Source organism: Panthera onca, chromosome B3, assembly GCF_046562875.1.
Source record: "Panthera onca isolate mPanOnc1 chromosome B3, mPanOnc1 haplotype 2, whole genome shotgun sequence".
NCBI classification, from domain to species: Eukaryota; Metazoa; Chordata; class Mammalia; order Carnivora; family Felidae; genus Panthera; species Panthera onca.
In genome coordinates this window covers 13,132,264-13,153,592 of record NC_138344.1, presented here as the reverse complement: position 1 = coordinate 13,153,592, position 21,329 = coordinate 13,132,264, and the positions used below count along the sequence as shown (strand labels likewise).

General features: G+C 39.5%; 1 protein-coding gene and 1 long non-coding RNA gene across 3 annotated transcripts in view; both read right to left on the bottom strand.

The window, feature by feature from the left end:
- The window catches only part of LOC132668744 (uncharacterized), a 324,417-nt gene that overhangs the window by 11,438 nt on the left and 291,650 nt on the right, over positions 1–21,329 (bottom strand). Inside the window, exons 2-4 of the long non-coding RNA XR_014137781.1 lie at positions 13,223–18,439; positions 4,280–5,540; positions 2,074–3,509 (exon numbers count right to left, since the gene is read on the bottom strand). This is a non-coding gene — a long non-coding RNA (uncharacterized LOC132668744). The remainder of the gene's footprint in view (positions 1–2,073; positions 3,510–4,279; positions 5,541–13,222; positions 18,440–21,329) is intronic.
- Positions 17,561–21,329, bottom strand: part of MCTP2 (multiple C2 and transmembrane domain containing 2) — a 239,439-nt gene continuing 235,670 nt past the window's right edge. For both annotated transcript variants that reach the window (XM_078448965.2, XM_078448973.2), the window contains one exon: positions 17,561–21,135. In XM_078448965.2, coding sequence (XP_078305091.2) covers positions 21,067–21,135 — 69 coding nt within the window. In that variant the 3' untranslated portion in view covers positions 17,561–21,066. The remainder of the gene's footprint in view (positions 21,136–21,329) is intronic.

Sequence of the window (21,329 nt, the reverse complement as noted above, 5' to 3'; positions counted from 1 at the left end):
ATTAGCAAAATTAAAAAAAAGAAAAAGATATTCTGCTTTGAAAATAAATATGGATGACAGAATCCCCTCAAAAAACAAGAGAGAAATGTACTTCTATCAGAATTTGTCAATTTAGGTTAGAAAACCTTAGTAAGTGTGGTAGGCAGAATGATGACCCATTATGGAGGTCCACATCCTAATTCCTGGACCTGTGACTATGTTAGACTACATAGCAAAGGGGAGTCAAGGTTGCTGATCAATATATATATATGTATATATATATATGTATACATATATATATATATATATACATATATATATATGTATACATATATATATATACATATATATATTCATATGAATACACACACACACAGAGTGTTTTAAAGTCCTTGCACGTGGAATAGGGAATTGGAAAAGACAACCAGAAGAAGGTAGAATGAGAAGGACTCTGCACAACATTGCTGGCTTTGAAGATAGAGGAGGGGTCAGGAGTCAGGGTGTGGGAGTGGCCTCTAGAAGCTGGGAAATGCAAGAAAACCAATTCTGCCCTAGAGCTTCTAAAAAAAATGTAGTCCTGTTGATAACTTGGTTTTAGCCAAGTGAGATCATTTGGGACTTCTGATTTCTAGAACTATAAGGCAAATTTGTCCTGCTTTTTTTTTAAATATTGTTATACATATATTTTTAACGTTTATTTATTTTTGAGAGAATATATTTTGAGAGACAGAGCATGAACCAGAGAAGCGCAGAGAGAGAGGGAGACACAGAATCTGAAGAAGGCTCCAGGCTCTGAGCTGTCAGCACAGAGACCAATGCGGGGCTTGAACTCATGAACTGTGAGATTGTGACCTGAGCTAAAGTCAGACGCTTAACCCACTGAGCCATCCAGGGGCCCCCAAATGTTTTATTATATTTTTTTAATTTAAGAGAGAGAGAAAATGCAAGCGGGGAAGAGGGGCAGAGGGAGAGAGGGAGAGAACCTTAAGCAGGTTCCACACTCAGCATGGAGTCCGATGCAGGGCTCGATCCCAGGACCCTGGGATCATGACGTGAGCTGAAATCAAGAGTCGGATGCTCAACCGAGTGAGCCACCCAGGTGCCCCCAAATATGTCTAAACAAGACGCTAAATTTCTGGTAATTTGTTATAACAGCCATAGCAACCAACACAAAGGAGTCTCTTTAATGCATCCTATCGTTTTTGACCTGAGAAGGAAACCCTGCCTCCAAATTAAACCTCACTGAATATTTCTGCTTATGATCCAACTGGTGTTGTTTAATGATTCTGGGAGACTTTATTCTTCCAGGCATTCTCACTGTACTTCTCTTTATTATACTTTTAAGCAACAGTGAAAGAAGGGAAAAAATAGCCTGGCGTGTAGTGTTGAGCCAATTTCCATCAAATGTTTATCTCTCCAAATAGATGTTGTTTTCCCAATTCAGCTAATGTGATACGAAACTTCAGTAATTTGTATTTTCGGTTGCCTACGAAATTTGGATATCTACACATCAGAATCCACAATATGAAAACACTTGTTTATAATTTCTCATGTATTTTCATTGTCTTTCCTCACATTATAACAACTGGCTATTATAAAGAAGATGAAAATGAATCTTTGTTGTCAGGATTCTTATTTTCTTCATGATAGCAAGTACTCAAACTTCCTATTACATAGTTTAATACACACTGATTAAGTTACTAGATCTTTACATTTAAAAAAAAAAAAAAACCCTGTGAATACTCAGCAGTTAAGGTACTTTGAACAGCTTCCAATAATTTAGTTTTATTTATTTATGAATTATATGTTTATACAAGATTATTAAAATATTATATACTTTCTGAAACATGCCAGACAGGAATTTTTTTTTTTTAATTAGATGAAAATAAAGAGAAATAAGAGTGCCTGCCTGGCTTAGTCAGTAGAACATGCGATTCTTGATCTCAGTCAGGGTTGTGAGTTTGAGCCCCCCATTGGGTGTAGAGATTACTTAAAAATAAAATATCGATCAATCAATCAATCAATAATAAAAATAATATAAGTAGGCCATAGAATGGAGGAAGTAAAAACGTAAGTAGTACAAGGTATTAAAACCTTAGAGTTCGTAGAGATAGGCTTGATTCTTAATCCACATGTTTCCATTATTTGGCTTTGACCAAGATTCTCTAAGGGCTTGGCTCCCCCTCTGCACGATGAGGATAATAACTGTAGTGAGAGAAATTCAAGGAAGATGATGAAGACTATATATATTATACACATATATAATCTTTCCAAATCATTTCATGAAGGCAAGCATAACCAAATCCTATCTATAACATAAGTCACCCAAAGTAGGTAACATGACATTCCCATGAACTTCAAAATATAAACGGGTGAGGACAAACTTGACAGTTTCAAGACCTACATGATATCAGCAAAGGAGGCATGGGACATCGGATGGATCTGAGATAAAAAAAAAAAAGAACAAAAAAACCTAACAAACCAAACAACTCAACTCAGATTTCCAAAAAGTACTCAGAGGTATGGCAGTCCTTGAGACTAGCAAGGACTTTTGCACATTTCAATTTTTAGGCGAGTGCCTGGTAAGGTCTGAGCGAGCTGGAGCCATCTTGGTACTATGAACACTCAAATCTCAAAACCAATAGACCGAAGCTTCCTTTTAGGACAAAGTTCCCCCCAGCCCCCCCATAAGTTAAAAACTGCTATGACTGGAAATGAAATCGAATGCAACATGGAGAAAAGGGCAGAAGGTTTAGACACCAGTGTTAAAAAGGAGAATACAAAGCATTCAAAATGCAAAGCCGTGTTTGTTAATCGCTTTGCAAGAACAATAGCTGTGAAGCTATTCTGACCCACATCTCCATCCTAAAACAAGTAGAAAAGCAATAAATTGCACTGCGTTAAAATTTAGAGTTTCTTTTCATTGCAAGATATCATTGGCAAGTCATAAGAAGTAAAAAGGCAAGTCATAACATGGGAAAGATGCTTGCCATCCATATCTTTGACAGGTGATTCATATGCAGATTATGCGTAAGGACGTTCTATAATGCAATGAAAGAAAGCCAGAGTAATTCACATAGGAAAAAAAATGGCAAAAAGTTGAATAAACACTTCGCAAAGGAGAATTACAGGTGGCTCTCTTTGTCCACAGGGGAACATGCTAAGATTCCTAGTTGATGTCTCAAACCTCAGATAGCACCGAACCCTATGTATATCACGTTTTATCCCATACATACCTTGGATAATTTATAAATTAGGCCAGTAAGAGATGAACACCACCGCCTAATAATAAAATAGAATAACTATAACAACATACTGCAATAAAAGTTATGTGAATGTGGTCTCTCTCTCTCAATATCTCATATTACGCTGTACCTCATCCTTCTCGTGATGATGTGAGATGATAAAATGAAAGGAGGTGAAAAATGCAGACGCTGTGATGTAATGTTAGGCTATTACAGACTTTCTCACCATTCACCCGAAAGAGGATCATCTGTTTCTGGACCATGATTGACCACAGGTGACTGAAACTACAGAGAGAAAACCACCAAATGTGTAAAAAGCAAAAATATATATAAAAACTAAAACTTTCCTTTTTTCTTTTTCTTTCTTTTCTTTTTTTCTTTTTTTTTCTTTTTTTTACAAAAGCCATCATAATTGATAAGGGAGCATGAGGCAGGCTGAGGGCAAAAATACAAGCTAGCAACCCCCCCAACCCCCCAACCCCCAACCCCACCCCACCCCCACCCCCAGGGTGGGATGTGTGTGATATTCCCCAGGCACTCCTGGCTGCCCTAGGACAAAGGAAAGGAGAGAAAACCAATGGTTAACTGATAGACACCACAGTCTTAAAGGATGTGAGTCTCTATCAGTTTACAAATATCTTCCTAAATTACAAGAAAAAGGCATCTTATCAATAGCCTAATCTCCAGAAACCCATAGACTTGGTTTCCCGGAGCCCCAACATCACCCCTCTACAGTGATATGGGGAAAAAAGGAAAGAAAAAAAATGGCAGGTAAAATTAAATTTCCTTATCACCTGCAGCTCACCGACAAATACTTGAGGCGAATACAGAGTAGAACATTTCTCCAGGGACCCCTTACCGTCCTAATGTGAAAGCCTTACTAGAGGGAAAACAACCTTAGCTTTGGCAATAGCAAGGCTTCAAGTAGCTTAGGAGTCCCCTTTAACATATCAAAGTCCTTCTGGAGGCCTATCTTTTGACTTTACCTTTCCCACCTTCATAACTGGCCACTGGCCACAACCCCAGTGCAGCCCTTCCTGCTTTAATAAAATCACCTTTTGTTGCACCAAAGACGTCTTCAAGAATCCTTTCGTGGCCATCAGCTTCGGACCACCCCACCATCATTCCAAAACTTTATCAATAATTAGAGTTTAAAGATGACAAACTTAGGAGAATATTTGTAACTTACATCACCGGGTGGGGGGTGGGGGAGGGTAGGGGACAGTGCTGTATCCAAATAGTGAAAGAAAGGTATGAAGATGTGCCCGGCTTCTTTAGTCATCAGGGAAATGCAGATTCAAACCACGAGATACCGCTGCGCAGACATCCCCAGAGGTAGAATGGACCAGGTGGAGATATGTAGCGTTGGGGAGGAGGTGGGGCCATCGGAACTCTCCTACAGCACTGGTTGAAATGCAGATAGGTTCAACCACTTGGGAAAACTGAGGGTATTTACTAAAGCTTGATGTGCATACCCTATGACTCTGTAAGTCTACTCCTCCTATGTACTTACTCAGCAGACCTTGAATATTGACTGAAATTCCATTTTGAATAGGCACACCGTCTACTTGGGAAAAGTGGACAACCCTAGATAACAAAGGTCCAAACTGAGGCATTTTTCTAGTAAAACTATTGAACTTCCAAGGAAGAATAGTAAGTTGCTTTTAAGTAATAGAAAAATCAGACAGACATTAGACTTTTTGACAGCAGCCTCTATGACAGAAGAAAATCAAATGGATTTCAAGGTACAAACAGGAAAAAAAAACTCAAGTATTTAAAAAAAAAACAAAACAAATAAAAAACAAGGGTGAGTTCTCCTGTCGCCTGTGAATGAGGACAAGTTCATTAATGATTAATCAGAATCCAGGAACAATATGGAAAAATATAGATTAAGTGATTTTATAGGACAACCAAAAATATATATATACATAAACTAAAAACTTTCTTCTTTTAATTAGAGGTTTTTTTTACAGTTCAAAAAATGACAAACTTGGAAAAAATATTTGTAACTTATATCACAGATAGCTAATATTCCTATATAATTAGGTTCTAAAGATAGAAAAAAATGCCAAAATTCCTCCACAAAAAAATGGGCTAGATAAGTAATCAGACAGCTCAAAGCAAAAGAAATGCAAAATGGATGTTCAGCATATGAAAAGCACTTCTCACAATAAGAGAAACTCAAAACTATGCTAAAATCCTATTCCTCACTTGCCAGATTGGAAAAATCCAGAAGTTTGTCAACCTACGAGGTTGGCGAGGCTGGAGGAGACAGGCAATCCCAAACACCACCGGACGATACAAATTGAAAGAGCGCTGTAAAGAAGAATTTAGCAATATTTACCACAATTACATATATACTGACCAATAAATCCAACTTCTCAAGATCTATCCAAAGGAATCATTGGTAAAACTATAAACGCATGTACGTGCCAAATAGTTCGTGGCAGGGCCATTTGTAAAGCACTAGATGGAAAAAAAACCCAAATATCTATTGCCTGTTACATTCAAGCTGCCAAACAGAATGTGATCACCTTTTAATACTGCGGTGGGGTGCTCTCCAGAGCTGGTTGTTCCATAAAAGATTAAGTTTCATGGAAATGTTTTAGTAGATTACCTATTCTCTAAGGGGGTGGGGGAGAAATATATGTGTGTCTGTATGTGTGTATGCTAGAAAACTGAAAAAACACAATGGCAGGGAAAGCCATAGAATTTGTTCTAAACGGTTACTTATGGGAGAAGGACGAGGCAGCGATAGAAATCAGACTTACTTGATTATATTTTGTGTTGTTGATGTGACTTTGGAAGGGAGTGAACTATTTACCTGTTATTTAAAAGATTAAATATTAAAAATCCCTAAAATGAAATATTAGCCATCCCTAAAAATGAAAATAAGTTAAAACAAATGAGCCTACATATGTCGGCAGTTGGTAGCACAGTGCCAGAGAGAATCTATTCTAAGTAACTCAAAAACAATAAATTGAAGAACTACATAAATAAATGAACAAATTTCTGTGACGTTATGAGTGGTAGTGCTATTCTCAGGCTATCGTGACTGTGTTCTGGGATAAATGACATGTTTTATTATGTAATATTCTAATTATATCATGAGGAAGGTTATTGAAAACCGGGATTCTCCATTTGGGGAAGACACACAAATAAGATTAAAGAATTTAAGTAAAAACTCTGTAGTTTGAAGTAACAGCATGAATTTATGCTGTATATTACTTTTTTAATGTTTATTCACTTTTTGAGAGAGAGAGACAAAGTGTGAGTGGGGGAGGGGCAGAGAGAGAGGGAGACACAGAATCGCAAGCAGGCTCCAGGCCCTGAGCTGTCAGCACAGAGCCCAATGCGGGGCTCAAACTCATGAATGGTGAGATCATGGTCTGAGCTGAAGTTGGATGCTTAGCCAACTGAGTCACCCAGTCGCCCCTATGATGTATATTATTTACAAAATATTTCCTGGGGGCACCTGGGTGTCTCAGTCGGTTAGTGTTCAACTTCGGCTCAGGTCGTGATCTCACAGTTCGTGGGTTCGAGCCCTGCATTGGGCTCTGTGCTGACAGCTCGGAGCCTGGAGCCTGCTTCGGATTCTGCGTCTCCCTCTCTCTCTGCCCCATCCCCACTCTCTCTCTCTCAAAAATGAATAAATATTAAAAACAAATATTTCCTGGTTCTGGGCATTGAAAACGACTAGAAAACGGGGCACCTGGGTGGCTCCATTGGTTAAGTGTCCAACCTGGTTTCAGTTCAGTTCACGATCTCATGCTATGTGGGTTGGAGCCTCACATTGGGCTCTGCACCAACAACACCAAGCATGATTTGAATCCTCTGTCTGCCCCATCCCCCTCTCTTTGCCCCTCCCCCCTCTCAAAAATAAACATTAAAAAAAAAACTTCATATGGTCAGAAGCTCTATAGGACAAAACACCAGTTCCTTCAACTAATAAATTACAAGAAAAAAGAACAGAGTAGAAACAGAATAACTTAAAGAGATTTCAAAATAGGCATAGACGTATCAGAATAGTCACAATATGTAGACTTATTCAGAATTTGATTCAAATTATAAATAAGATAATTTGTAGTAGAGGCTAAAGTCTGGGATTGTGATGCCTCCTGCTTTGGTCTTCTTCTTCAAAATTACTTTGGCTATTCGGGGCCTTTTGTGGTTCCATATGAATTTTAGGATTGCTTGTTCTAGTTTCGAGAAGAATGCTGGTGCAATTTTGATTGGGATTGCATTGAATGTGTAGATAGCTTTGGGTAGTATTGACATTTTGACAATATTTATTCTTCCAATCCATGAGCAGGGAATGTCTTTCCATCTCTTTATATCTTCTTCAATTACCTGCATAAGCTTTCTATAGTTTTCAGCATACAGATCTTTTACATCTTTGGTTAGATTTATTCCTAGGTATTTTATGCTTCTTGGTGCAATTGTGAATGGGATCAGTTTCTTCATTTGTCTTTCTGTTGCTTCATTGTTAGTGTATAAGAATGCAACTGATTTCTGCACATTGATTTTGTATCCTGCAACTTTGCTGAATTCATGTATCAGTTCTAGCAGACTTTTGGTGGAGTCTATCGGATTTTCCATGTATAATATCATGTCATCTGCAAAAAGCGAAAGCTTGACTTCATCTTTGCCAATTTTGATGCCTTTGATTTCCTTTTGTTGTCTGATTGCTGATGCTAGAACTTCCAGCACTATGTTAAACAACAGCGGTGACAGTGGGCATCCCTGTCGTGTTCCTGATCTCAGGGAAAAAGCTCTCAGTTTTTCCCCGTTGAGGATGATGTTAGCTGTGGGCTTTTCATAAATGGCCTTTATGATCTTTAAGTATGTTCCTTCTATCCCGACTTTCTCAAGGGTTTTTATTAAGAAAGGGTGCTGGATTTTGTCAAAGGCCTTTTCTGCATCGATTGACAGGATCATATGGTTCTTCTCTTTTTTTTTGTTAATGTGATGTATCACGTTGATCGATTTGCGAATGTTGAACCAGCCCTGCATCCCAGGAATGAATCCCACTTGATCATGGTGAATAATTCTTTTTATATGCTGTTGAATTCGATTTGCTAGTATCTTATTAAGAATTTTTGCATCCATATTCATCAGGGATATTGGCCTGTAGTTCTCTTTTTTTACTGGGTCTCTGTCTGGTTTAGGAATCAAAGTAATACTGCAAAGCTGTCATCATCAAGACAGCATGGTATTGGCATAAAAACAGACACATAGACCAATGGAACAGAATAGAAACCCCAGAACTAGACCCACAAACGTATGGCCAACTCATCTTTGACAAAGCAGGAAAGAACATCCAATGGAAAAAAGACAGTCTCTTTAACAAATGGTGCTGGGAGAACTGGACAGCAACATGCAGAAGGTTGAAACTAGACCACTTTCTCACACCATTCACAAAAATAAACTCAAGATGGATAAAGGACCTGAATGTGAGACAGGAAACCATCAAAACCTTAGAGGAGAAAGCAGGAAAAGACCTCTCTGACCTCAGCCGTAGCAATCTCTTACGCGGCACATACCCAAAGGCAAGGGAATTAAAAGCAAAAGTGAATTACTGGGACCTTATGAAGATAAAAAGCTTCTGCACACCAAAGGAAACAACCAACAAAACTAAAAGGCAACCAACGGAATGGGAAAAGATATTTGCAAATGACACATCGGACAAAGGGCTAGTATCCAAAATCTATAAAGAGCTCATCAAACTCCACACCCGAAAAACAAATAACCCAGTGAAGAAATGGGCAGAAAACATGAATAGACACTTCTCTAAAGAAGACATCCGGATGGCCAACAGGCACATGAAAAGATGTTCAACGTCGCTCCTTATCAGGGAAATACAAATCAAAACCACACTCAGATACCACCTCACGCCAGTCAGAGTGGCCAAAATGAAGAAATCAGGAGACTATAGATGCTGGAGAGGATGTGGAGAAACAGGAACCCTCTTGCACTGTTGGTGGGAATGCAAATTGGTGCAGCCCCTCTGGAAAGCAGTGTGGAGGTTCCTCAGAAAATTAAAAATAGACCTACCCTATGACCCAGCAATAGCACTGCTAGGAATTTATCCAAGGGATACAGGAGTACTGATGCATAGGGGCACCTGTACCCCAATGTTTATAGCGGCACTCTCAACAATAGCCAAATTATGGAAAGAGCCTAAATGTCCATCAACTGATGAATGGATAAAGAAATTGTGGTTTATATACACAATGGAATACTACGTGGCAATGAGAAAAAATGAAATATGGCCTTTTGTAGCAACATGGATGGAACTGGAGAGTGTGATGCTAAGTGAAATAAGCCATACAGAGAAAGACAGATACCATATGGTTTCACTCTTATGTGGATCCTGAGAAACATAACAGAAACCCATGGGGGAGGGGAAGGAAAAAAAAAAAAAAAAGAGGTTAGAGTGGGAGAGAGCCAAAGCATAAGAGACTGTTAAAAACTGAGAACAAACTGAGGGTTGATGGGGGGTGGGAGGGAGGGCAGGGTGGGAGGGAGGGCAGGGTGGGTGATGGGTATTGAGGAGGGCACCTTTTGGGATGAGCACTGGGTGTTGTATGGAAACCAATTTGACAGTAAATTTCATATATTAAAAAATAAAAAAATAAATAAAAAAATAAATAAATAAATAAATAAGATAATTTGTTACAAAACAATTAATACTAATCCTGAGGTCCTCAATTTGCTATAGCTTATATCATGGAAATAGTGTATCTTATTTTCACCTGTGAGATTCCACTAAAATAGGAAGGAAGGCTAATGAACATATCAACATGGTGGGTTGCAAGTTATTTCAGTTCTTTCTGGGAAAGGTTAGATGTAAATGATTGAATAGATACTGAAAAGGGAATCGTCAGGGTAAGCATAAGCTTAGTTTATAAATGCTTAATAAATACTGCCATCAGTTTTCCAAAGTGGTTGAACCAACTTCTTTCTTTCTCTTTCCTTCCTTCCTTCCTTCCTTCCTTCCTCCCTTTCCTTCCTTCCTTCCTTCCTCCCTTCCTTCCGCCCTTTCCTTCCTTCCTTCCTTCCTTACCTTCCTTCCTTCCTTCCTTACTAACTTCCTTCAAATTATTTTTAAAAATTTTTTAAAGGTTTTTATTTATTTATTTTGAGAGAGAGAGAGAAAGGGAGTCAGGGAGGGGCAGAGAGAGAGGGTAAGAGAGAGAATCCCAAGCAAGCTCCTCACTGCCGGGGCAGAGCTCCACATGCGGCTCTGACGCAAGAACCACAAGAACATGACCGGAGCCGAAGTCAGACGCTTAAACAACTGAGCCACCCAGGTGCCCCAAAAGTGGTCGAGCCAATTTAAACTTCCACTGGCCAGGGGTGACAAAAGCTGTGGAGAAAGGGGAAAACATGCAAGACATTCGGGGGCCCCAGACCCAGGGACCACCTCCTTACAGAACTGGTAGGTGATGAGCCTACCTGCCAGTGACTCAGAAATTCCTCTTGGCTGCAGCTGGTAAGGTTGGGTCTCCACGGAGTGGAGAAGACTTGAGAACAGAGGACAGCTCATGTCCTGGCAGCAAAAAGAACTGTATATCCTAGTGGTTCTCAACGTAGGGAGATTCTGAATTCTCACACGCCCCTGAGCATTTGACAATATCCGGACACATTTTGACTCTCACATCCTGCCAGACCCGGGAAGATACTACTGGCCTCTAATCAGTACAGATCAGGGATGCTGCTAAATGTTCTTACCGAGCTGAGTATCCTATCACTCCACGGCAAAGAATTATCTGGCTCCAACGGTCAATAGGGCCCAGTTTGAGAAACTTGCGTGTACCCTTAAGGGGTGGTAATCGAAAGGGGCACAAAAGAGGCTTCTGGGAGGCTGGCCATGTTAAGTTTCTTGATCTGGGTATTAGTTTCATGAGAACTGTCAATTTGTGAAAACTTAGGAAGCTGCATACCTATGTTTTGTGCACTTTTCTGTGTGTATATCCTAATTCCATAAAAGTGAACACTATGTGCTGAGCATTTATATTCTTATGCAAAACCCTCATAATTTGAGTGCTATTATTTCTATTGTAATGATGAGGAAATTGGGCTCCGGGAAGATAACCGGGTTGCCCAAACACAGACAGTAAGTTGGTGCCTTAGGACCAAACCTTGGATTTGAACCCTTATCTTTCTGGCTCTAGCTCATTGACCTCATCCAACTCTAAGCTAGCAGCAATCAAATGCTAATGAAAGGCAGCTGAAAAAAACAAAAACAAACAAACAAACAAAAAACCTGGCTTTTTATTTTGGTATAGCCCAAAGTTGGGGTCAACCAGTCCTCTGAATTTTCTCCCTTTTTAAATTGTCTATTTTAGGACACGTAAAATTTTTGTTGCCTCTGAATGAGGGAATGGACAGCTATACAAAAGAGAAAGTGCATGAAACACAGATCAAATAAGGTAGCAATTTTATAGGTTATCAAGGCATTGGGAGACAAGTTTGAAACTATTAAAGTTTAACACTAACTGGGCAGTTTTAGGACCACATGTGAATTGAATTCGTGCACACTCCCACAGCACTATGAATAATCGAAATCCAGGCTAAAAACCAAGGGTTAGGAGAAAAGGAGGCATTAATTATTAAATAGCTGTGACACTATTCATTTGGAAATCTTTCACAGGAACAGCCAATATGAATACTCAGTAGAAATGGACAGCATGAGCAAGTAACCATTTATAAGAAGCAAGGGAAAAGAATGTCAGGAAACCTCATCATTCAAAAGTCAATAGTTCTAAAATTGCTCAGATTTCAACGTATTCCCTACTCCCCAAGCCCCCACCCCCGCCCCACTGCCCCGACCGTGACTGTTTTTGAAGTGGTTCGTGTAAAATCAAGAATTGGAGCACAGATCAAAACCATAAGCCCAGACACACCATGTGAATTATGCAAACTACCTTCGTAATTGACTAAAACTACGATCTTAAAGTGCCTTGACCATAAATGACCATCAATACATGGTAGCTACTGGTATGGTTGTAACTGGGTCCAGAGTCTTATAAGCAAATACATTGCCATAAATTATGAAGGTTAAACCTGACAATAGTGAGTAGGGGGTGGTTATCTAGAAGTAATCCTAAGATCTGTTTGCTATTTAAAATAAGCAGTAGAAGATTCAGCAGGATCTCACAAGGCTCCGATTTTAAGTTGAATTTGCCGAAAAAATGCAGGCTGGTAGGTTGAAAACTACTGATATTTTTTTAAGGTGGTCATAGAGGTAAATGCTATTGGATCTGGTTAAAGAGAGGCGTCTGGTCAGTGGGTCAAAGGAATCAAGGTTATGTGCTGTTTTAGCATCTTTTTTTTTATTTTGAGAGAGAGAGAGAGAGCAAGTGGAGGAGGGGCAGAGAGAGAGAGGGAGAGACAGAATCTCAAGCAGGCTCCACACTGTCAGTGAGGAGCCCGACGTGGGGCTCAAACACACAAACCTCGCGATCTTGACCTGAGCTGAAGTCGGATGCTTAACCAACTAAGCCACCCAGGTTACCCATGTTTTAGCATCTTTATTAATGATTTAGAAGAGAGAAAGAGATATAGCACAAACATTTTAGGTAAATTTAAAATAGAATATGAGATAGATAGATGATAGCTAGCTAGCTAGCTAGCTAGATAAATAACAGACAATCTGAAAAGAAGAAATGCTCTTCTTATTTGATAAGGGGCTTTGTCTCTAATCAGTCATGTGATAAGTTTCCCGGGACAAAAGTTGCTGAACCTGAGGCTGACAATAAACATAATCAAGGGTAAAACTTTCAGAGTTGGAGATAACACATGCCTGGGTCCCTCACTTTGTGAGCTCAGTTCTGCCCAGGGTGATGGCTCTCTGTACAACCCAGACCTTGCTGTCTGACCCTTTCACAAAGTCAGAGACTCTGTCTCCCACTTGTTCAGATTCTCATTCAGAATCCTCGGTCTTCTACCTGGGATCAGCCCAACGTGCGGTGAGGCGTACAGGCGATTCATACCTCAGGGGAGGAAAATGTTTCCTTTCATTGTGCAAGGAACATTCTACTTGTCCCTGTTCGCTTTTCTCTGCTGGATAACTTCTCCAGCTTGTGCAGACCTTTTGAGATAAAAGCAAAAACAAAATCACGACATTTACCACTACGTAGATCACAACGGTTCTGGTAGATGCATACTACATCATAATGCCAGCTGTTCATTATCCAGTTAAACAAATGATTTCATGTGTTTTTGCTTTTCCAACCAGTTGCTTTGATCTAATAATGAAAATACATGGAGAAGAGAAGCTTGCATGTATTACTGTAATGAATTAAAGGAATGGAAAGCAAATTGAAATCTCAGGATTTCTCAGCTATGAAGACTCGCCTAATAAAACATTTCCCAGAAAAACAGAAGAAAAAAACAAAGCTGGATTGAATAATGAATGAATTGAATTCTGGAGAGCAGACAGCTGACACTGGGCTTCTAGAAAAACACATCCTCCCCCCTAAGGTTTCAAAGGCAGCAAGAAGCAAACTCTGAAGGTTTTGCCCGAAAACACAGGTTCTCTGGTTCTTAATTGGAGTCTATGGATCAATGCTTGGAAATACGTGAAATTTCACAGAGATTTAGGAATATATGTGTACGTGTGTAGAGTTCACCCTTGAACGATGTGGGGGTTAGGAGTGCCGACCCTCTATGCAGTGGAAAAGCCAGGTATAACTTTTGACTCCTCCCAAACTTTACTACTTATGATGCCAGCCTCAATGAAAATATGTATAACCGGTAAAAAGAGAAAGCTTTCTGGAACACTTCAGATCCTGAAGTTTCATGGGCCAATTTGTGCATGTAAATCAATGTTTAATGCTTCAGTAGATGATCAGTTAGAGAAACTCATTTTTTGTATTCCTAATAATGAAGATCTCTAAAAAAGGATGATGGATTTGTGTTCACATGTAATTGAATATTTAAGGGTAATGAGATTATGGAGGAACTGTCTGCTTTGGGTTTGTTTAAAATGAGTCCCGACAACTTACAATGTTTATTTGGATTGGTGCTCTTGTTTCATGTTGAAAATACTAACCATGATCAGCTTCAGATTCTTTAATGGTAAATGAGGAATAAAATTGTCATGCTTCATAATTTTTCTTTCCTCTTAGTAAACATGCAGACAATTACACAAGTCATAAGTTTACAGCTCAATGAATTTCACAAAGTTAACAGGTTCACGTAACAAGAATCCAGACCAAAATGGCAGAACCCAAGAATTCCACTTATGGCTCCTTTTACCCACTACACCCCCAGCCTTCTGAGTTTTAACACCATGGATTGTATTTTCCTGTTTTTGAACTCTACACAAATGAAATCTTTCATGGCACTTATTTGTGCTGTGTCTTGTTTCTTTTGTTGAGCCTTATTTGTGAAAGGTACCTATGTTGTTGCATGCAACATTCGTTTTTCATTTCATTTCTGTATGGTATTTCATTGTAGAGTCATAAGCAATTGATTGTCCCAGATATTGATGAATATATACTGTTTCTGTTTTTGGAATTATGCAAGGAGTGCTGCTATAAATAGTCTCGGGCCCATCTTTTATCCAATGCATGCACACCTCTGTTGGTTATATACTTAAGAGTGAAACTGGGGGAAGGGTCATAGGGCATGCATATGGTTAACATTAATAGATACTTCTTTTCCAAATTGCTTTTACCAATTTATGTTCTCACTCACCAGCAGTATATAGGAATTTGTTTTTCCATATCCTTAAAAACCCTTGAATTTTCATGTTAGCCATTTTGGCTATGTGTAATATCATTTTCCAGAGGTTCCAATTTGCATTTGCCTGATGACTACTGATGTCGAGCACCTTTTTATATGTTTAGTGGCCATTTGGATAGGCTCTTTGGTGAAGTGACTGTTCAAGTCTTTTGCCCATTTTTGTGTTGTGTTTTCAGCCTTGTCATTGTAGAAAATCTTTTTGTATTCTGGATAGAATTCTTTGCCAGATTATATACAGAGATTATGGATTGCTTTTCACTCTGTGGCTTAATCCTTTTACTCTCTTAACCATACTTCTTGAGGAAAAAGTTAATTTTAATGATCTCCAATTTATCAGTATTTTCTCATTATGATTAGCCTTTTGTTTTCCATTTAAGACATCTTTGCTTATCACATAGACGTGAAATCGTTTTCATATGTCTATGTCTGAAATCTATTTTGCCTTCCGCTTTTAGGATTTGCAACTCATACAGGATTGATTTTCGTGAGAATAGAGCAGGAGTCAGTATTTATTTTATCCATGTGGATACTAAAGTGACCCAGTGTCATTTTTCAAAAAGGTTTTTTCCCTACACTGCAGGCTGTTCCCACACTGAAAATACGTTACCTTTGACGTAACTTGGGTGAGAGGTTAACCAAATATGTGTGGGTGTCCTGATCTTTTCTACTTCTTTAATCTATTTGTCTACACTTGTCCCTATAGCACATTGTCTAGTTACAATAACTTTATAATACATTTTGCTATCTGCCAGTGTTAATTGTCTGTAAGATTGCTTTGACTATTCTTGGATTGTTGCATTTCCATGTAATTATAGAATCAGCTGATTAATTTCTGCAAAAGTTATGATTTTTATTGGGCTTATATTTAATCTCTTGACATCTTAATATACTGAATCTTCTAATGCGCGAAGCCTTACATTTATTTATCTTCTTTCTCTCAATCATGTTTTCAATGTAGAAGCTTACACATCTTCCATAATTTTGTATTTATATTCATAAGGGATTTTGGTAAGTCATTTTCTATCCTTGTATCACCTTGCTGGATATTGGAGTGAGGATTATATTGGCTTCATAAACTATGTAGAAAAGTGTTATTTTTTTATTATTTATTTTTTTTTTTTACTATTTTCTGGGACAGTTTGCATGAGATTATTCTTTCCATAAGTATTTAATTTCATTAACACTGTTTTTGTTGTTAATTACATGATTATTACATCTAAAGCATATAGGAAGTACCTGGTAATTAATAAATGGTATAAAATGCTAACTATCCATTTTCCCTGTGTAAATCACCACATTAAAATGCCAGAAGAGCAGGCTTTATACAAAGAGACCTCCATAAAGAAGCAATGTGCTTTATGCCATTCTTTAAGTGTAACTGTCAACATTGATCCAATTATCCATTGATACTCGTAACATTTTCAGAAGATACTCTATTTTGATTTCCTAACCATTTTACTACCAAAAAAGTTAGACTAATACTACACAAAAGAGAGGTGGGTTTTGATAAGAGTAGTTTTAAATGATACAGATCATTCCATCTTGTACTAATGAAGAGTTTTTTGTTGTGAATAGGTATACACTGAGTTCATGACATCTAATTTTTTTTCCTTAATAATTCCATGCCCCTTCTTTCATTATGAGTCACTGTGCTCTCTCCCTGCTCTCCTTCTAGTGGAATTTTTCAAGGGTTACCGCCAGGCTGCCTCCATTTTCCTAGGGCTACTCATTTCTCAACCCAAATCTGGTTTCCTTTTTTTACCATTCAACTGAAATGACTCATCACCACGGTCTCCACAAGTTGCCATGCTGTGAACTAAAGGTCATTCTTCTGTCCTCAACTGATGTGATCTCAGTGGTAGTTAGCACTATAGACCACACCTGTTTTCTTGGAATACACTCCACCAGTTGAATTCTATGACAGTGTATGCCTACTGCTTTTTCTCTAGTTTAATATTTCTATTTAGTCTAGGTGGACTCATCTTTACAGGACTTTTTGAGTATTGAGTCAATTTCTCAAAGCATGTGACTTCAATCATTTCTATGAATGTTGACCCTTAAGCATATATATTGGCATCTGTTTGAGATCCCATTTTGAAGCCTCATCAGCTACCTCAAATTCAACATCTTCTAAAACCAGGTTCAAGCTGTTCCTTTCATGGCTGTTCCTATAATTCTCTCTTAGCACATACCATCTTCCCAGACCCAACAATGACCAGACTGAGTGCCCTCTTTGTCTCTACTCTTTCCCTCACCCCATAGTCAAGCAACTGATAAGCTCTGCTCATTTTTTCTCCTACCCATCTCACAATTTCAGAATTTCACTTGTATTTTTTCCCATTGATACTATTTGAAGGCCCATCAATTTATCAAGACTTCAAGTTGGCTCTTCCGTGGACATTCATAATTGCTAGTCTACCCACTGCAGCCAGAATATTCTTTTTCAAACTTGAATCTACAAACATCATGCCCCTTCTGAAAGGTATGTTTCACGTCTGCTTTTACCAAGGGAATGTAGTCTGTTTTGTTCAGGTAGGTCATCAATATTCAGTATATGTTCATGAAGTGATAAATGACAAGAAAAAGAATCAGAAAGTTTTTGGGTTTTTTTGTTTTTGTTTTTGTTTTTTACCATGCACAAATATATTTTCCTGTGATATATAGGTAATAATGACTTCACCAATATAAGACATCATTTAAATGTTTATAGTGGGCATGCCAGAGCTTATAAATAATATCACACAATATAAGCTATGCACTAAATGCAAGAAATTACTTCCTCTGATCGACCATGCTAATCTACCCAGATCAGCCCTCTGTATACATGAAAAGGGCAGAGAAGAAAAGTCGACTATGACTCAATCAATTAATCTTGTATTTCCTGAGTGTCTATTAGGTGCCAGACAGGGTGCTCCATCAGTGGAGGACAGCTGGGGTCAAAAGCCTCTGGTAACTACGAGCTATAGCAGAATACGGCAAATGCCAGAAAGATATAGAAGATGTGAGGGAACAAGAGAGAAGGGTGGAATGTAATTCAGACAAGGATGTTAGAGAAAGTCTATTTGGGGCAGGAAACTTTTGAAACTTTTAAAGAAGGGTAGAATTCAGGCACCTGGGTGTCTCAGTTGGTGACTCTTGATAACGATTCAGGTCACAATCTCACAGTTGTGACATCAGGCCTTGTGTCGGGCTCCTCACTGAGCATAGAGCCTGCTTGGGATTCTGTACCCACCCCGCACCCCCCCTTCTTCCCCGCTCATGCTCTCTCTCTTTCAAAATAAACAAGCATTTATTTATTTTTTTTTATTACGTTTATTTATTTTTGAGACAGAGAGAGACAGAGCATGAATGGGGGAGGGTCAGAGAGAGGGAGACACAGAATCCGAAACAGGCTCCAGGCTCTGAGCTGTCAGCACAGAGCCCGACGCAGGGCTCGAACTCACGGACCGCGAGATCATAACCTGAGCCGAAGTCGGCCACTTAACCGACTGAGCCACCCAGGCGCCCCAACAAGCATTTAAAAAAACCTAAAGGAAGGTAGAATTTCAGAAACCTGAAAGTATTCCTGGTGAAAAGAACAGTCGGAATGAGGTTTAATCTGGCATAATGTAATCGCCGTGACTCGTGAGAGGTTATGGAGGCCTTGGCTTAGGGGGTGGTGATCAGAAATGGACAAGATAACACAACAGTCAACACTGGATCTACAAATTTGCGGGTTGGGAAGTGTGGGAAATAACATAAGTAACAACAAATGGGATGCCCAGAGTCTCCCAGCCCAGAAGATGCCAGTGCCAGTAAGGGAAATAAGGAAACGAGAAGGAGACTGTGACATTAGGAGTCCTGAACACATCAAGGGAGCAATAATGGAGTTTCTGACCCACCGAGGGATAGACGCCTTTAAGACATCCAGGCAGGGCTGGAAACGGGAGCATGAGGTTTGAGAAGAGAACCAGGAGAGCTTGGCTAAACTTCAACATTCCTACTAAATTATCTTTAATGATCGTACTGTGAATCCACAATCCATAAATTTTATATAAAGCATTCTGGAATCTTTCATCCGAGTTTGATTACTTGTACAAGTCTTCACATTCCCCTTACAACTAACATTTTTAACCTTCAAAGCCTCCTTAATCAATTAACACTTGTTTTCCATCGACAGTTTACTAAAGGTTGATTCGGTCCCGAATCCCAGCTGCTGTCTGCATCCTAAACTTAACGCTCCGAATTCCTGTTGGGTTACAGAGGGAGTAAGAGTCGCTAATGATGGCTCCTTGTTGGACAAATTATTTCATTTTGAAATTGTATAGCCAAAGAACAACAATAAAGTATCAGTGCTACTTTTAAAAATAAATAAGGGGTTATTTTGCTTGCTGAAAGTTTTCGTTCGAATGACTGATCAGATCTCACATGTCTGTTTAAAAATGTCTGACTTAGGTCGTTACAAAATGACAGACTATGATAAACTACATGATAGTCGGGAGTGAGACAATGAGGCATTGTTTACACAGAAGATTGAGTAACTGGTTTCACAAAAGAGGTTCTTGGATATCTATTGTATGTACAACTAAGAGATTTACTGGAGCTTTTATAATTTCTGCAAGGCTCTTTTCCAGCCAGCTTCATTAACTTGAAGCAAATCAAATCATGCAGAAATCTGGCTCAGCCAGAAAGAAACCCAGGAAGATATAATATGAAGAAAAACAGACACGGGATGATAAGGTTTAGAATCTTTGGCATTTTTCATAAACATTTTGTTTGAAGATTATTAAATTACAACCCAGAGAGGAAAAAAAAATAGCAAACCTCACTATTAAATCTGGTTTTTTTTACCTCGGCTTTGCTTTACAATACATATATATATATTATATATATATATAAAACTGCACAAAGTATGTGTCAACAAAATACGGTCGTTACAACTTAAATATCATTTGAACATAAAGTATTGGCATACATTTTATATATGCACAAAATCGGGGTTTTTACCTGGGGGGGGGGCGGTACTATGAAATGGGGGCTGTAGGCATCAGATACTATTCAGGATTTGGGGATGATGCTCTTCTAGGAACGCGGTTCTGAGATATAGATGTATTACATGCAGATTATTTTGCTCAGGAACGAAAGATCATTTTGGACTGCTGCCTTATTTTTACCTTCTGCCCCCAAATGCGGGCGAATGAAGGGATTACAACAATCAGGTGAGCGGTCCACCTTCATTCGTTAGTCCCTTGCTCCCCAGCCTTCACCTTTCTTTCTAAATACTTTCAGAATTCATTCATTCATCCCCCGCGTCCTGCAGCTATAATATTGACATTTTATTTTGGAAATAAAGCGAAGTCAAGTCAGAAGAAATGGCGTTTTTAAGGCAACCAAATACTCTCACTGAAACCTTCGCTTTTTGGACGAGTGGTCCCTTTGGACTTTCTGGGGCCTTCCATTGCCAGCAATGGACGGTGAAAGAGGCTGACATCCAGCGCCGAGGTGTTGACCACAATTTTCCATACGGGTCTTCAGTAATCCCGGCTGAAAGACTCCCACAAAGACTTGAGCTGATCTGGGTCATTATTTAAAAATCTATGCATGATATATACTATGTGGGGAGACGATGGCTACCAGGGATTTGCTAACTGGGAAAAACCGACTGCCTCACGTGAACAACAATCTGAAAGGAGTGTGCAGACGGGAGTGGACATGACCGGATCTTCAGGAGAATCTGGTGGAGGTACCATAACAAGTTCAAAGTCCCTCTTGAATCCAGGTGGACTCCCGGCTGTTTTCAAGGAGGCTGTTGAGACCCCTGACAGCCTTACGTTACCTTCTACGGGAGAAGGGACATCAGTCTTTAACGGTCTCTGGCTTGTTTCCTTGCGAGGGGCCGACCTGCTACGCAACCGGCACACCCGTGTGCGTGGACGTGCGCACACGTGTGCAATCGGTGCCCGTGGAGAAGCGGGGAGAAGAAGGGGAGGGCTCCACACAGCACGTGTTTTGGAAAGACACGGTGGGGACCACCGGTGGAACAGAGACATCACGGGTCTCACCGACCCCACAGGGAATCGGGTGCCGGTGGCCAGAGTTGGCGCGTGTCCTAGACGGCACTGCGCTTCTTCCGAAGGGGGCTGTGGCTGCTGCAGGGTCTCAGTTCGGCGTACTGCACCTGTGAAAACAAACAGACGGGACGCCGGCGGTTAGGTAACCCTAGCTCGCCACAGTGCGTGTTAATGGCTCCCCAAGGACAAACCGAGGCAAAGGAAGGAAGGTTCAAAGGTAATGAATCATTTTCTAAACACAGGAACATGAAGGGATTAATTGCAGGAAGGATTTGAGAAGTCATGCATCATTTCTTGAAAC